Source organism: Phaethon aethereus (genome assembly GCF_964289735.1).
Source record: "Phaethon aethereus genome assembly, chromosome: 9".
Taxonomy (NCBI): domain Eukaryota; kingdom Metazoa; phylum Chordata; class Aves; order Phaethontiformes; family Phaethontidae; genus Phaethon; species Phaethon aethereus.
In genome coordinates this window covers 23,324,409-23,342,239 of record NC_138585.1, presented here as the reverse complement: position 1 = coordinate 23,342,239, position 17,831 = coordinate 23,324,409, and the positions used below count along the sequence as shown (strand labels likewise).

General features: G+C 49.2%; 1 protein-coding gene across 1 annotated transcript; it reads right to left on the bottom strand.

Moving 5' to 3' along the window:
- Window positions 1-6,169: 6,169 nt before the first annotated feature.
- Window positions 6,170-16,549, bottom strand: SLC2A2 (solute carrier family 2 member 2; the record flags this gene model as incomplete). The annotated part of the gene is made up of 11 exons (XM_082003858.1): window positions 6,170-6,361; window positions 6,568-6,771; window positions 7,645-7,746; window positions 9,627-9,731; window positions 10,839-11,026; window positions 12,098-12,260; window positions 13,442-13,557; window positions 14,333-14,457; window positions 14,957-15,231; window positions 15,748-15,843; window positions 16,517-16,549. The coding sequence occupies 11 exons, from the start codon at window positions 16,547-16,549 to the stop codon at window positions 6,170-6,172; spliced, it is 1,599 nt and encodes a 532-aa protein (XP_081859984.1).
- Window positions 16,550-17,831: the final 1,282 nt, after the last annotated feature.

The window sequence follows — 17,831 nt, the reverse complement described above, 5'->3', positions numbered from 1 at the left end:
ACTAAACCAAGTCTTTTGGCTGAAGTGCAGCTATAGATGATACTTATTTTTGAGACACAAAACAAATACTCCAAGGCAGCCTTTATTAGAGATTCAATAAAAAAATTGGAAATCAGCTCCATCAGTCATCACGTGCAGGCATCGTTCCCTTGTCTGAGTCAACGTTTATTTTCTAAAGTGTATTTCATGGTAGTACTAATGTGATTATCCCACTTTTCTATACAACAATAGCAATTCGATTTCAACGCATATTTGTAAATACCATGGCCTTTCATGTGTAAATATATTTCCTTTTGTGCATGTGTGTGTAGAGTGTTGCACAGCTGGATCACACACATCTTTTCTTTTGAGCAGACTCAGTATGTTGCCCAGTTTTGGTTCTCCTGTCTTAAGTCTTTATATGAATTGCATTGCAGAAATGATCAGGGGTTAGAAAACTTTTGGAAGGTTTGAAATGAGTGAATTGTATCTGTTCTCAGTTCTGGATAAATGTCTGACACCCTAAAGCACCTCCTTAAAGCCTAGTCTTGACAGTATGTATTTCAGCCAGCGCTGGGGTAAACATCCCACCTTGTTTCCAGCAAACCTGCCAGAACACAGGAGGTGGTGTTTACACTAACACGGGGCGTGGGTGCAGTCTAGCTTATGCTGCCTCCCCGCTCCAGCCGCTTGCCTGGTGCATCGCTGGATTCTGTGAGAAATCTCTCAGGGGAACATCAAGGAGGGCAGCTGTGTCCTGGGACATCCAGGAGTGGTGGCCTGGGTGCCCAGAGGACAGAAGAGGGTGCCGGAGGAAAGCCCTGCAGGCTAGCTGAGAGAGGACCAGTTGCAGAGCGGCAGCGAGTGGTTTACCCGACCTTGCTCACCTCAACGCTGGGTGAGGACCATGGGAGAGTAGAGGGAGGCTCCTTCAGCAAGACTTGGTGCAGGTCACAAGATTAGAAATAACAGGTCATGAGCAAAGAAGTGCAAACAGCCCTATTCCAACTTGAGCAAGCATCTTGGCTGCTGAGCTATCTTACCTGGGATCCCACCAACGTGTCCTGACCGTTGAGGGTGAGGGTTCACACTGGCTTCTGTGTGCAGCTCGAGCAGGAGGATGTGAGAGAGGCTGGGGACTGATGATCCCCACCTCCATGGGACAGTGCCATGCTCAGCAGACCCTCTGAGCTCCTGTGTACAATCTCTCTATGTAGCGTGAACTGGATTAAAGAGCCTCTGCAGTGACCTTGCCATAGGCACCCCACTCTGCTCCAGGCACTGCTTTAGTCCTGCTGTTCACCTTCTGCTTCCTAAGAAGAACGAATGCAGTGCTGGTGACTCACCTTGCATTTGTGTCAGCCTTGAGAGTGGGATTCTGGGATGCTGGATGGTTCCTACAGTTTTTAGGGGCCGTGTGCCCTGGGACACTTAAAAACAGCTACAGTACTGCCTCTGCCTGCTCTGTGGTCACCCTTACCTCTCCTGTGGCCCACACAACCGCCCAGCTGGACAAACATGGTTGGGTGAGGTGTGCACTCACAACTGTGCTGTTGGAATTACCCAGGGAATCACCCTGGGCACACACTGGAGATCAGGGGCAAGCGGTGACAGTGCAGGGACATTGAGCTAGCAAGAACCACCTGTAACTCCCACTAGGAAGAGGGAAAACACATAGGAACTCGGGCTCCCCCCCATCCTGGGGCTGCACCGGTGCTAAAACAGTGATGAAACTGCTGGCCTGGGGGGCCCCTGATGCTTTTCTCCTGAGCAGAATACAGGGGGACAAAACCCACAAGGCATGCCCCAAGGTGTGCAGTTATACCTACAGCCTGTAAAATTGAGGGACTGCTGATCTACAGCCAGGATTTATTGTCACCCTGCTGGGGAAGAGATTCCTTCCCTTTCAGCACAGCTATTTAGACTGTGCCTCTGGCTAAAGCTTGCCAGTGTTGCTTCAGGATTTAGTGAAGCACTTGAGCATAGGCTTGGTTACCTTAAATTGAATCTTACGCTTACATGTGCTGCGTAATGATGTTAATGTCTGCTGATCCAGACCTGATGCCCTGCCATGTAATTCCTCAGCTCCCATAGATTTCAGTGAAAGATGAGGACATCAAGCACCTCGGAAAATGCATCGTACCTCAAAAACTTGGCCCCTGCATGTGTAGTATTTGGTTCAGCTTCATCCTCATCAGCTCTTTGACTCAGGAGATGGAGGGTAGCGCTTCTCAGTGATGAAAAACAAGTTGAAGTGAGGCAGAAAAACCTGTGATAAATTAGCGTGGAAAGTGTTAATGGGGCCAAATGTCCCGAGTTTATTGGATTAGGGAAGTCAAACTAATTTTAAAATTATGCCTAGAGAGTGGGAAACTGGATATCGTTAGCCATTTATCTGACACAACAGAAGAGTCTTAATGGCTGTCATCTCAGCACATTAGGAAAACACTGTCCAAGCTCTTGCTGACAAGATGCTTTCTCAGGGATTATTAATTATATTGCATTATTAGCCAACTACAGTATGAGAACATATTTCGCATGTTAACGAAAGTGCAACGACCATTTAGCTAATAAGTATGACTCGGTCTTTTAAATTTTTTTAATGATTAGCAACTTAGTAAAACTGTAACGCTGAGAGAGAAGAGTAATGATTCAACAAGCTGTGTCTCAAGAACAAGTTTTAACTGGAACTTGCATGTGGCAAGGACAGATAAAGTGTACAGTCCTAATTACTGGCCTGATGTGACAAGACAAAAGTAAACATATCTGCAGATTTAACCAACTCGGATGCCCCCTTCCTGCATCGTCACATATGGTAAAAGTGCACTTGTGATAGTTGAGCCCAGCGTATCAGCTTAATCCTTCCACTGCAGCCCTGGTGAAGACAGAGGTTGCTGCAGCCTTCAGCAGCACCGAGTTCTGCACATCCTGACCCAGGCTGCAGCCTGCCCCACTGCAACCATTAGCAGAACTGATTGGAAGCATCCCAGGATGAGCAAAGCATCATCTCCAGGGGAATATACAAATAAATGAAATGATTATAGTGAAACGTATAAAGGCACATTGTCCACTTGTGGCCCAAGAAGGTCAGAGAGGGTCCCCAGTGGGAGGTCCCAGCCTGGAAAGAGAAGACTTGCTTCCCTTCCACACAGCAGCTGCTGCAAGGAAGCACAACCTGAGCGGAAGCGACTGATTTTACTTAAGTGCCTCTGAACCCCCAGGCAGATCTTCCAGGAAGTTTAGGGATATAGCTGTGTGTCCAGCTCTATCCTGGCTGAAACCAGGACACTGTGGGTAATGTGAGTGTTGTGGGCTTTGTTAAACTAATCTATGTATGTGCTGCACTACAGTAATCAGATCGGGCTTTCTATTATCATTCACCTAGTAACACACAGGAAAACAAAGAACGGCTGCTCAGAGTGTTGCTAAATAATGACCCCTCACTGCTGAGTTACTGACAGTGTCACTGACTGATGACCCTCAGGCATTAGGACAAAGCTCAGCAGAAGTTTAGCGAAGCAGTTTTGGACAGCCTTTCTCATGTTAAACCACCTGTATGACCATTGTGGGGCTATAGCTCGAGCTGTTCTGTTTGTACGGACTGGCCAGCTCACGAGGACTGAGCGGGGACATCCGGGGCCACAGTGCCAGCACCCTCCCTGCCACCCTGCCTCTGCTGTCCCATCCTCCCATTCCTGGAGGGAACCCAGCCTGACTCTGCCCTCAGAGCAGGAGCAAATCTACTTTGAACCCCATCTCGCCCCAAATGCTCCTCCTGCCTATCGTGCCTAGAGGGGCCCCAGCACCAAGTTTAAGCTGCACCAACGTCCATGTGAGCAGAGGTGTGCTTTACAGTGGGCTTTCACAGGTGGGCGGCGGGGACAGCTGGGGTTAGACGCCGGCACACCTCCAGTGAGGGGTCATCCTGACACAGAGCCAGCTCCCATCGGCTCCAGGGCTGCCTCCCAACCCTGCAGTCTCACCAGCTGGGGGCTTGCACAGAAATTACCACCCATGGAGCAAACGTGCCCTGCCAGGAAAATACCTCCTGCCTGGAGTTGGACATACGTCTGAGATGTACAGAGGGAAAAAAAACCCAACAGTGCAAGCCAACACATGCCATTGTTCATTGTCACTTTTATGTAACAGACATAGATAACGTTGCTGAAAGCAAGAACCCATCTCTTTTTTTTTTCTCCTTTTTTTACATTCAGACAATCCGTTATAGTATTTAACTAACTGCAGTAGACACCGCAGAGAGCTGCTGAGCCTGCTGTCTCAGCTAGTGTCACCAGGGGAGACCTGTTTGCGGCACACAGACTGACGGTTAGACCCAGAGCCGCAGCTCTGCTGCTCTCTTCTGTGCACCGCAGCCTGGGCCCTGGTTCCCACACGCCTGCATGCCCCTTGTCAGTCCCAGGTTCCCCGCTGCTGCAGCACATGACAGCATTGACCCACTTCTCCTCTAGTTAAATCCCAGCAGTCACTCCAGGAAAGCCCTTGGTGCAATCTTACTGCTTCAGTGCACATAACCAGGGCCGGACACTTGTCCCAGTGGACCTTGTGGCTACAATTCCAGTCACTTGGAAAGGACCAGAATTTGCTTTAGGGTCTTAATACCAAGAAAGTAAAGTCTACAAAAGAAAGAAGTTCAGGCACATGGAAAGGAGCATGAACTTTCCCTAAAACCAAACCCACAGCAGTAGCTTGTGATCCATCTTGGCCTATCCTCATGCTTTTCATTGTGCTTGATCCTCTGTTTACATTATGGTCACTGCTTCACTGGCAGCTGCAATGAGCTCGCAGCGACCAAGCAATGCTGGTGTTTCATCTCTAAATAAATAATGGGTTTCTATCCTGAGAAAGTTGCTAGAAAGTAACCTGGTATCACAACGAGGAACATGGAAATCTTAAAAGTCAAGGAAACAGAGAGCAGACTTTTACGACAAGTCTAACATATTCCCCCCAAAAGGAAGAAAAATCCTTGCAGTTTGATTTTGTCACATAAAATTATCTCATAAAGAAGTAAAACGAGCACAAACAACAACATAGAAACAACACAGCCTCCTGCTTGCACACTACCTTGGCTGAAGCACAGCCAGCCAGCCAGATCAGTGGGGCACCTTCCAGTGCAATACCCATTTCCCCTTTGGGTTATCATTCGTTGTTACGGTACGGGCAGCCTGAGGCCTCAGCTGAAGCTGGAGCCTGTGGGTCTAAGCATTGTACAAAAGGAAGGGAAGGCAGACGCAGAGGGTGGGGAAGGAGGAGCAGCAAGGGAAGGTGACCTGGTGATGGTCACACCATGGCGAGGATGGCAGTAGGACTTGAGTCTCTTGTCCTGGGGGCCAGGAGTGCCCAGGCCCATTGTGCGGTCAGTGATGTGCTGTGTCTAGTGCTGCAGCAGGGATAAGGGAGGGAGGAGAGGCTTCCTAGGAGGAAAAAAGAGGTAAGTAGTCTGGATGAAACCAGAGAGGAAAAAACCCACATAAACCCAGCCAGAGTTTCTAAGGTTCTCCTAAAAAAATGTGGTGACTTGAGAAATCCTTATGAGATTGGACAACATTTCCGTAATGCACAGATAGCAAAGCAAGCGAGATGCATCCCAACCGATTCAGATGGGATCCACCTTCTTCCTCTGCACAGGCAAGAGTAAGGGGGAGTTTGCTCAGTCTGTTTTCCTTTGCACTTCGGGTGATTAGTGCTGTATGCTGGTGGCAGAACTGCACTTGCAGTTGGCTTCTCAAGGCATCATACCACTCAGCAGAAGGAAGCAGCAAGCATGGGACAGAAAGGTGAAAACATGAGGCTACAGCATCAGCCAACCCCTTTCCTTCATTCCAGCTGAGTGGTGACCCTGCTCAGTGTAATGCTTTGACAGCTAGTAAGATCATCATGCCACCAGGCTCTTCCAGTGGGGCATGGAGACACACATGTAACATATTCCTCCCATCCTTTCCCTGGCTGTTCCTGCAGCCCAGTTGTACCGAGTATTTCAGTGTAAAACGCCAGGTTAGCACCTGCGGCTCGAAGGTGTGAGCCACAGCAGCCAGAAGGCACCTGACGGACGGGTCCTCCTGGTCTGCCAGCTGCAAGGTTCTTGTGAAATTAGACTTTTGTCCAACGTTCTTCCCACGGTGCCTGAAGGAGGTCCATGCTCAGTCCCTCCTTTCTGGGTGTGTGGCGATGTCTATGCCTCCTCACTGCCTCGCAGGTCCTGCAGCTCAGTCATGGCTTTGGCTGGGAGCTTCTTGCGGCGGAACACAGCTGCAATCTCCTCAAAGGACTTTCCTTTCGTCTCCGGTACTTTGAAGTAGGCAAACAGAAAGAAGACTAGAAGCAGAGCTGCGAAGATTGCAAACACGTATGGTCCACACAGATCCTGCAGTGGGGGAAGCGAGAACAGGGGACACCACCGTCAGCGCCTCAGGGATGGCTTACCCTTCCTACCCTGGGTGGCTGGGGTGCCCTGTGGGGCTTGGAGATGGAGATCTGGGAGGCACGTGCATGTCCCCCTGGGCTGTTTCGGGAGGCCAGTAGTGGGTCATGCCAGTCATTTATTTGTACAGTTTTAGAGGGAATTCTTACCGCTATGTACTGGAAACACATTCCCACGATGAAGTTGCAGGCCCAGTTGCAGAAGCCGGCGATGGCGATGGCGGCAGGGCGCGGGCCTTGGCTGAACAGTTCGGCTACAATAAACCAGGGGATGGGCCCGGGTCCAACTTCAAAGAAGATCACGAAGAGGAAGATCGCAACCATGCTGACATAGCTCATCCAGGCAAACTGGCTCTGCAAGAGGGTGTGCTTGGTGTTACAGTCCCAATATGACTCTCATTAATGATCACTAATTATTTTAATTAGGCTTCTTTTTCAGAAATTTCTTTCTATTCAGACAAGTGGGGACTGGACATGCATAATTAAAGCTCTAATCTCTTGTGCCGGGTGCTGGCTGGGCATGTGGTGCCAGTGTTGCCGCTTGTAGAGGGATGTTGGAGCTCACAGCTATCGGCTCAGCTGTACCTTCAAGCCGTCTCCTTGCCTGCAGCATGGCCAGGAAGAGGCAAAACGGTGTTGTCTTTAATAAGCAGGGTGTTCAGTAAAGGACGCCACCCCTTATTTGGTTTTACAACTTGACAGGAGCTTGCACCAGTGCTTTTGACTGACTTTGATGGGGGCTGGCTCCACCCTCTGACTGTTCTGCCCCATCTCTCACAGGGTACTGAGGGGAATAATTTGTCCCTTTTTCTATGACAAGCAGTCTAGCATCCCTGCACCAAGCCAGGGAGACACAGGTTGAGGGGCTAGGGCACACAGTGCTTGCACATGGAGATACGCCCTGAGTTTTCTTAGCAGGCATGGGTTTATGCCATGGGAATAGCACCGTTGCTCTGGAAGGAGCTGAGGTTGTCAGGCTCAGGGAGGGGACAGGGGACACATGTCCTTCTAGCAGCACTGTGGTATTTCAGGGGCCAAAGAGCACAACATCCTCAGGCACTGCTGTAGCCAGAGATGGCTCCAGCTATGGCCACTTTGAACTGTCCCTTCTAAGGACAAATATTTTCTGAATTTTTTTGAGATGAAAATGCAAAATATTCACTTTAAAGGGTGGTTTGTCTTCTCTTGCTTGCAAACCATGGAGAAAGAATTGAGAGAAATCCTTACCAGGAGCACAAGTCCAACTGTCATGGCCACGGCGCTTATTAACATGCCCATCAAACCAGCTAGGAACAGGGACCGCCTGCCTGCCTTCTCCACCAGAAAGACCTGTAGAAACACATACAGCAGCTCAGGCTCCAGCACCGCTGCTCTCAAGAGATTCGATCAGGTCCAGTTACCACTACCAGACCACCCTCCTGCCCTTCTAGCTCTCATGGTAGAGATTTATGTGCTGGTTTCCAAGTGTGAGAAACTCTGCTGGTGGCTGTTAGGGAGCCAGACTGAACAGCAAACCCATATGTACTCGGAGCTCATGCACTTCCAAGCTCTCAGGACTTCTCACCGCTCCTACAACATGTATTGCTGACTATGGACATTTTTTTTTCCTCTCTTTTTTGTTTTTTTCAGGAAGAATACACTTACTAGGTCAGCATTAGTTTGGAAGCAGCCTTCAAAATGTAGCATGATTCAAGTCACATCATGGGCCTGCGGCATCGGATAGTTGTGTAGCAGCTGGAGTCAGGAGTTTTCCTCCAGTTGCTCTCAGACTCCTTTTGCTTCCCTGGTAGCCACAAGGCTTAGCTTTCTCCTTCTCAGTTCCTCTTGGTGGACTTCAGTCATTTCATCCAACTTTTGACATCTAAGTCTGTACCAATCACTTCATCCAATGGGGAGCTGTAGGTAACTCCAGAGGACAGTGCATCTGGCCTGCCCTAAGACACCATGCACTAGCCTCTGAAGCTGCCTGCTCCTTCCCCTCTGCTCGAAAGGACACCTTTGGCCATCAGCTCAACCTTTCCTTTCATTACAGCAAGTGATTTATGCTTCCAAGAGGCCATGTCTTTTGCTGGAGGCAGTTCATCCTGCTAACTTGTGAAGTTGCACAGAGTGAGCCCCTGCGCTCCCTTCTGTCCTTGCCAAGGTCACCCGACTCTCAGTGCTTCTGCCTTTTGATCGTGGTCTGTCATTCATTGACAAATGCAGCTAATTTTTAAGTGCTCATGGCCAAAAGAAGCAAAAAGCAAATGCCCCAGGCTGCAAGTACCATAGCCCAGGGGTAGAGATCGAACTGCAGGAGACCCTCTGAGCTGGAGAAAGACCTCTTCCAGCCTCATGACTCCGTGCCTCATTTCACAATAAAGATCACGTTTTCTCCTCTGTATGGAACCTGTGATGGACTTCCTCTAAAGCAGGTTCACTCCAATACCTCCTATCTCATGCATGCTGCACTAAGATCTCTTAGAGCTGTATATTTCTACCTCGCAGCTAGTCCTGCTTGGTGGTGGGTAGAAGTCCTTTACTCCCTAAGTCTCTCTAGAGGTGTGAGGGAAATGGGCTTGGCATTTCCTGATCTTCTTATATTAATGGCCACATGAAAAAAGTAATTGCCTGCCGATAGGAATTGTGTTAATACTCTCAGGAGAGAGACAAACAAAGGGAAAGGCTGTGAAAACGGAACCATCCTTTTATTGCTTCAGAGCACTGCATAGATATGATGAGGATAGGTGCTAGATTACTTTTATTACTATGGAATTGCCTTTGGATATCACTCGTGCAGGTGCTATGTACCTACAGAAAACAATTTGAAAGATAACGGGTAGAAAGGGAGATTGTGAGCTGCTGGCTTCCCCATCACAACCCCGACCCCCTGCCTGCTCCCCGAGGGGAATAGGACCTGCAGAATTTCAGTCTCAAAGGCAACTTTTATTTGGGGGGGGAAATGCTGAGCTACCAGAATTTCCCTGAACACAGCGATGCAGTTTTCACTCATGAGACATTTAGCAGTGCTGTTTGTTTGATAGCAATGGGCTGTATTTCAAGGCTTGATTTTTCAAATGAGACTTGCCCAGGGAATGATTTTTCCTGTAAGGTGTGCCAGGTCAGCCCTGCAAAAGTGCAAATCCCAGCCCCAGGATAAAATCATGTTTCAAAACCACATTGTAGCTTATGTGTTTTTGTAGGCTGGGGGGGCAGAAGTATTTACTTACGGAGATAACAGTGAAGACTGTGTTCACCACTCCAACGCCAATGGTTGCGTAAACTGGTTGGTCAACTCCAGCTCTCTCAAAAATGTTTGTAGAGTAGTAAAAGATCTATCAAAATACATTAAGATGAAGGATTAGGCAACAGGGCTGGTGGAACTTTTTGTTCTCTTGAGGGAAGAGTTGCACTTGCTTGGCTGAGATGTGAAGTAATTTAATTATTATTAGTTTTTCAACTTCTAATGGCTTGTTATAATAATTAAAGCTGAAACTTTCAAAGGAGCCTGAGGGAGTTAAAAATCCCATTGAAATTTCCCTCCTGAGCTATTGCATTTGCACATTTAAAGCTGTTTTCTTCCATGTAGTCCCATGTTTAGTCTTGAAAGCCAGATCACCAGTAGCGAGTGCTGGAGACAAATACCTTAATATGACTCAAGTTCTAAATGAATTTTAAAATATTCTTGCTGCCTTGGAATGACTCAAATTTCTGCCTTCTTTCAAAGAATAAGGTGATTCCTATCTTGTGGAAGTTAAGGGCAGGAGGTAAACGGGTGGCTGGCCCCACGGCTGGAGGATGGGGCTGGGCACAGCATTGAGCTGGGGCAGCCAGGCTGCGTGGGGCCACTCAGCCCCGGCCCAGCCCCGTGAGGCTGGGCATCCCTGCGTGCTGCTCCGCCTATGCGATGCAGAAATGCTTTTAGAGTTTCCAAAGCCGGTGGGACGGAGGCCTCAATCTTTGCAAAGTCGCCACCAGCGTTTCAAAAATTTGAGTCTTAGCTAATTTTGAAAAGGAGGTTCCATGCTTCTAGATATAAAATGGTAATTTCTGGTATCCCAGGAGGTGCTGCAAAAACTGTTTAGCTAAAAATAGCTAAAAGATGGTGATTATGTGGTTCCTGGGGTGAGCAGGTAGTCATTAAAGAGAACAAACTGCTAACGGGCTCAGGTATGAGGAGGATCACGGGATTGTTCAGTGTGGACTCGCTCTGCCAGCTGGTTTCATGCTGAACTCCCTCGCACCCATCTCGTCTCCTGCTTTCCCACAGCCCAGCTTGGAGGTGAGGTCCACCTTCAACACCCATGGTTGGTGGCCAAGGAGCTTGATGCAGTCACAGGAAAGCCTTTTCTTTACCCCTACATGGCTTGGATGGAGCCAGCATTGCCTTTTCATGTTCAGCGTGGATTTGTTTAAAGGCAAACTTTTTTTGGGAGACTCACCGCATTGATTCCTGAGAACTGCTGAGATATCTGCACCATCAGTGCCACAATGACAGCCTGCCTGTACTTCGAAGAGGTGAAAAGCTGCCTTATGGAGACTTTCTTTTCACTAGCAGCTTCTTGCTTTTCTTTTTCCATCTCAGCAATCTCTTTCATTGGGTCACAGTTTCCTCTGAGCCTTTTCAAACCTCAAGGAAAAAAAAAAAGATCGACGTTTTATTTTCAATGGTAAAGACAAGAACCTGTCTATCCAAAACTCAGGGTAAGCCAACCACATGGCCAGTAGTGTTCTCTTGCTCTGAGGGCTCCTATGGCATAACAAGCCCCAAAAGCGTGTCTGCTTGGCAAGGGGCAGCTGCACATTAGTTCTTCAAAAGCTCTGAGACACCACGCTCAAGCCTCATCCCTTAGCAATGCTTGTTAGTCCCCAAACATACCTTAATAGTTTCTGGTCCAAAGCTAATTTATACTTCAGCAGCTCATAGCTTAGAATCACAGAATCATAGAACAGTTTGGGTTGGAAGGGACCTTTGAAGGTCACTTAGTCCAACTCCCCTGCAGTGAGCAGGGACATCTTCAGCTAGAGCAGGTTGCTCAGAGCCCCGTCCAACCTGACCTGCAATGTTTCCAGGGATGGGGCATCTCCCACCTCTCTGGGCAACCTGGGCCAGGGTTTCGCCACCCTCATTGTGAAACATTTCTTCCTTATACGTAGTCTAAATCTGCCCTCTTTTAGTTTAAAACCATTACCCCTTGTCCTATCGCTACCTCACCTCAGTTTCAGCTGTGCCCTACCATTTATTGCTCTTACTCCTTGTAGAGGTGACTGGAGCCAGCTAAGGAGGGCCACGCTGGAAGATATATAAGCAGTTGGAGTAAGCACTATGGATTTTCTGTGTGGCTGCAAATAGCACCAAGGATGGAGAGATCAGCTGTCCCCCAGAAGATGCCATTTTTACACCTGGTTGAAATCCCTTCCAATCAAATGGATTTTTTTGAGGGTGGCATCTGCTAGATGCGATCTCTGTGATGGAGAGGAGTAACACGCTAGGGCTGACGCCACCCACAGTGATACATGAGCAAGTGTGCCTTACTGACTATATGCAAGTGTCCAAAATCCCCCCTGCAAATCTGCTGTGTGGGATGGAGCAACTATACCCAGTTACCTGTGTGAGCCCTCAGCCGGGCTTTTCCTTCTGTGTTTAATGCTATGTATAATATAAAACCAACTTCAGACAAGACCAGAATGTGTGTCTTACTTTTCTTAGCTTCTTCCACCTTCCCCAGTTTGATGTAAAGGTATCGGGGACTCTCAGGGCACAGTAAGAGCAGAAAGAACTGCAGGAGGGCAGCCACACCAGACAGACCGAGGAGCAGGGGCCACATCTCATCATTGCCCAGGAGAAAGTCTAGTCCGAGGACCTGGAATAATCGAGACACATGTGAATAGCTTACTCTGCACCCTAGAAAAAGAAAGCAATTGACCACTATGGCATTTCGAAGTGACAACCTGGAAGAAAACTAGAAGCAAATACCAATTCTCCGTCCTAACAATTTGATTTCTTTAGTTATGATATTTACAAAGAGGGAATGACCAGACGGTGTAAAATGTCATGAGCGAGACTTTGGGTTACGGGTGCTGTGGGACCAACTTCTGCAAGTCTGTTCCCACCCTGGGGTGACTCGATCCTCCTTGGGATCCACAGGCAGGAGACCTGTGCCTGGCCAGAACCGCTGTGTAAACAGCTCAGCAAATACAGGCATGCTGATGAAATGTTTTCTCCTCAAGCCTTGCTGTCTTGGGTTTTTAGGGTATGGGTTTTTATGGGCATAGGTGTCCTAAGCAGCTCCACAAAGGTGCAGAGCGTGGGTGGTGGTCCACACAGCACGGGATGTCCCAGCTGCCTGGCGGCTAACCAGCACAGTCTGAGCACCGGGGCCACAGTGCAGCATGAGGCTCAGCAAACAGGCTAACTTGAGCTTTGCTTCAGTGTGTGATTATGGCATTGAAAAGGGAGCTCCAGAGGGGTTGTGAGTACTTGCAACCTTTTTCCTTCCACAATTTGCAAAGCATTTTTTGTATTCCCACAGGCAGTGAAGCCGGCAGGACCTACCTTGCGAGGTTTTTTTCCCCATGGTCTGTCCATAATCTTTGGCTAAGTCAGATTAGTTGAACTTTGTGGTTACATTAAGTTTTTCTGGATGTGTTTGTTCTAAGTATGTTTGTGTGCCAGCCTGACATGCAGCTGGGACTCCTGCCATGGTGGGAAATGCTGTTGGAGATGTTGGACTGCCTGCTTCTTGATGAAGCCATTTTTGAGTATCTGAGTATCAGGGATCTCATGTTAGGATGCAGCCTGACTCTGAGAGATGCATACAAAAACTTCGCCGTGGAGAGGAGAAACTGTTTGCAGAAGTACTTTTCATTTCATGAGTATTAAAGACACCTCTGATTCAAGGTAGGTGTTTAACCCCATTAGAGCAGATCGATTCCCACTCTCCTTCAGTTTTGGGGTGGAATGATGAGTGATACCCCAGGATATCACTGGGGTATCCCTAATCTCTGAAATACCCTCTCTGGACTCACGCGCTTCCCTTCTTACCTGGCTGATGAGGATACCCGTGACAATAGCAAGCTGGTGCAACGTCCCCAGCGCTCCTCGAAGGGCCGTGGGAGAGACCTCGCTGACGTACATGGGCACGAGTCCGGAGGAGAGCCCTGCACCGAGCACATGTGGGTGTCACCTCTTCTAGACCACAGCTCAGCAACCAGCAGAAACCACTTCCCAAATGGGAAAGGAGGATGGAGCCTGTGCCCTGCATTCTGCATCCCAGCAAGTCCGTCATGCCTGACTGGGAAGCACAGGTGCCCTGCAAAGGCGCTCAGATACTCCGGATTCAGAGCTCTGAGCCGGGAAGCCTGTACACTCGAACACCTACATATGAGCATGGAGCAGAGATCAACCGCTGGGAGAAGTTATCACAGAGCAAAGACCTTTCTTAAAACTTGCCTTGAACTTTCAGAGTGGAGTACTGCATCTGCATACCAGTAACAGTGGTAACGAGCTGTTATTTCTAAGCTAATTCTAGTGTAATTCCATATTACTTGCATATGATCTTATCCTGTCTGTGTACAGTGCTCCTGTACTATCTACTAGATAGTACGGTTGTCTAGGAAAGTTGTTAAACAGCATGGCTAATAACATACTGTTACAGCAGCCACCCGCAAAATTGAACCTTGGGATACAGAGAAGGGAGTCGCTCCTTTCTAGGATACATAAAATAAACTTATTTCGTGATAGAACCAACCCAGATACTTCTGGGAAAGGGCCTGGACTGAGAAGCACAGACATAGGGGGAAGAGGGAAACTCCCACTTGTGAAACCCCTTCTGAACTAAAAAAATTTAAAAATAGAAGAGACTCTAACTGTAGCTCTGGAGCAATGCAGCACCCAGCACCCTGCTAAGGGACAGATGATGCTGTCTGGACTTACCGCAGTACAGCCCCGTGACTGCTCTCCCGGCGATGATGAGCATGTGGGATGGCCCAAATTTCGCCAGCCCCATGAGGAGGTTCCCAGCGATGGAGAGGACATTCACCGCCAGCATGGCTTTCACCCTGCAAGGCAGCAGCACAGCTCATTCTGGCACCGCTCTCAGCCAAAGCAGCCACCACGACATAATTAAGTGACTTAATCAGCATTACAGGGGAAAAAATTATCATTGTAGGCACTGAAAAATATCGGGCAGGGGTACAATCAGAGTAGCTAAAAGTATATTACACATCCTGTGCAAATGGCGTTCAGGTGCCCTTCTCCCCCTTTTGCCACGAAAAGAAAGGGGGGAATTCGGCAGGTAGTCAAGGCTGCTCATCAGCTGCTTGTCTGAAGTTGCTAAAAGTTGCAATAAAATGTCTAATTTATAATAGAGGATTTTAATAAGCCAGACCTCTGTGATGGTTGGAACAGTATGTTGGAGGTTTGAGGGCTTTTTTTTTCATTAAATTAGGGAAAATAACACAAACTGTTTTTCTATGGGGAGGAAACAATTTGGGGGAAAAAATCAAACAAAAATCTTGGGCTGTGGCACACGTGTCACAGCACACAAGGTCCTCTCACCTCCCTAGTCGGTCGCCGATCCACCCCACGGTGAAGGAGGAGACCATGCCGCCGACAGCGAACACAGAGACGGAGAGGGACCAGTACATGGTGAGGATGTGAGCGGAGGTGGCGAGGTCCTCGCCGGTGTCGGCCGGGGGTGTGAGCGTGCCCTCGGTGTTGCCCCAGGGCTCTGTGACAGGGATGGGGACGGTGCCATCGTCCCTGGAGGTGTTGGTGGCATGTCTGTACAGGGGGGTGATGCCCAACACATGCCCATAGTGGGCTTCTATCACCTGTGATGGGCAAAGAGGAAAAACACTGTCGACTCAAATCTATAACTAACCCCTGTTTTGTTTTTTTTTTCTGTCCCAGGAAAAGCTTTTCATCATGGGCTCTGCAGGGGTGAAGTCTTGAGGTCCTCTGCAGCTCCCCAGGACCCTGTTCCCCACTGGGGATGGACCACGAGGGCAGGCACGGAGCATCCCCCCTCACCCAACGCCACCTCCCAGGGACAGGGTGGGCGTGGTGTCCAGATTCGGCACCCGCGGAGAGGTGCCATTCCTCAGTCTGGGCACAGGCACTGCGTTGCAGAGAGGACGGCACCTCGATGTGCAGAGCTGGGGGCTTGCAGCGGGGGGTCCTCACTATTGTCTTACCCTGCTGCCTTATCACAGGGGCTTTGTGCTGCAGGAGATAGTGCCTGGGGAGGGGGCAGAGCCCCCCTGAGGGCTTCTGCAAGGGACAAACCAGCCCTGGCTGCCCTGAAGCCCCCATCCTTGGCCATGCATGGCTCGGGGGGCTTGGCTTACCTTCTGGGGGGCGTTAATGACACCCAGGCTGTAGCCATACTGGAAGAAGCCCAACACCGCAGTGAAGACGGAGAGGACCAGCGTTCCTGTGAGGTGCTGGGGGAGAGGAAGCAGAGAACAGCCTCACCCCGCTGTCCTAGCCCTGCCCGAACTCTATCTGCACCCCATCCCTGACCCAAGGGACCTGCTCCCCGGCTGGCTGGGACAGCAGCACCCAGGGATGCTGCTGCAGCAGCGTGGGGGCTTTGGCCATCTCCAAACAAAAAGGGAAAGCCCCTGGGGGTGGGCAGGATCAGGTCCCAGAGTGGCATTGCCCCCACAAAGAACAATCTGTGCTGGGGCTGTCCCTGCCGCGCTGCCCGTCCTCGCCCCAGTGCTCGCGGCGAGCGGGAGCTCTGCCCGGTACGGCAGTGCAGGCAGCGGCAGCAACGTGCCCTGCCCCGTCTCCAACGCACAGGCAGCAACACTGCTCAAGCAGAACAGCTAGGAAAAAAATTACCAAAACAGTGTTTTTCAGCAGTGCTGTTTTAAGTATTATTTCTTGCCATCGCAGTTAAAAGTATCCTATCAATTGAGGGAGCTCTTAAAAATAAAAAATAATCCCTTGACCCCTTTGCCCCTGCACTCAGTATGCAGCCATCAAAGAGCAATTCATTAGGGGATGGGGGGTTTTTTTGGTGGTTTGATCTTGGCAGGCAATAAATGCCATTGCTCAGTGCTGGCCTCCCGCAGAAATTCTAGTGCAAAAATACTACCAAGCCATGGTTACCTTCTCTGCTTGCATTTTGCTTTTCTTGTCCATCCTGCAGCTCCTCTGCTGTCCTCCCAGGAGCAGTCACTGTCCTGGGCTGTGGAGTGAGGTGGGAGCTTGGGCAGGGAAGGAGGGACACTGGGGATGAGGTGGAGGCAGCAAAACTGGCTGGTGCTCGGAGAGATGGGACTATATCAACTCTGGAGTTAATGAGAAACCCAAGCCTTCCATGTGTTACTTGGCCACTGCTCAGCTCAGAGCAGCCACTACCAATCCCCGTATTTGGGGGGACAAATGAAATGATGGGAGACCCGCAAAGACATAGAGTGGACCTGGGAAATGCAAATGATTCAGCTGGTTTGGGGCTGTCCCTCAGGCGAGCAGTCTGCAATGTGATGTGCCGGGGACTTGGGAACACGCTACTGCATATTTTGAAATGTTTGCCACCTTTTGTGGCTTCTGTGCTGGGGTTGTGCGCTACATTACAAACCTCTTGCTGAATTAGCAAGAAACCTTTCCAGCATGTGTAGCAAAGAAGCTAGAAAATGAGTAAATGTTTTATTTAAATATCAGTTACCACCTGCGTTAAAAGATATTTATGTGCATATATAACATACGTACGGACAAACATACAGAAGTACAGATGTATGCAGGTCTCTCTATATGTGCGTACATACATACCTGCACACAGCCCTCTCAACATATAGCCGTAGTGGTAACAAACCTGTACCTGTAATGCTAATACACACCTGTACGTATGCATCCTGAGCATTCAGAGGAGACAACCATATGTGTATATGGAGACTCAACATAGTAGAATTGCCTAGAAGATTGCAATACCATAAGCACTCGTTATAAAGCCCACGACGGCGTGAACGCTGCGCCTTTCAGCACCGCCAGCTGATCGCTGTGCTGTCAGATATTGCCGATGCTATCAAATACTGCTGATGCCGCCAAATATCGCAGCCCTTTGGCTGGGCTCGCTCGGCAGTCGTGAACTTTGCACATCGCTGCAAAGCTGGACTGAGCTGGACTCGCTCGGGCTTTGCTGTCCTTGACATCGTCAGCGAGAGGAGCTGCAGAGCCAGGGCGGACGGCAGCATCCCTAGGAGACCTGCCAAAGTCTGAATCAGCCCAGAAGTTGATTAATGCTGATTAATGCCGTTACCTTCCAGATAAGCCCCTGGTGGGTCTGGAAGCCAAGTTCCAGCGACTCACTGGATGATGCTCTCAGTCAGCCAGACTTCACATAGGCACAAAATGTACTTTCTACAGAGGAAAAGGAAGAGGGGGGAAAAAAAAAAAAGAGCATAAGACCACTAATCTTTGCTCT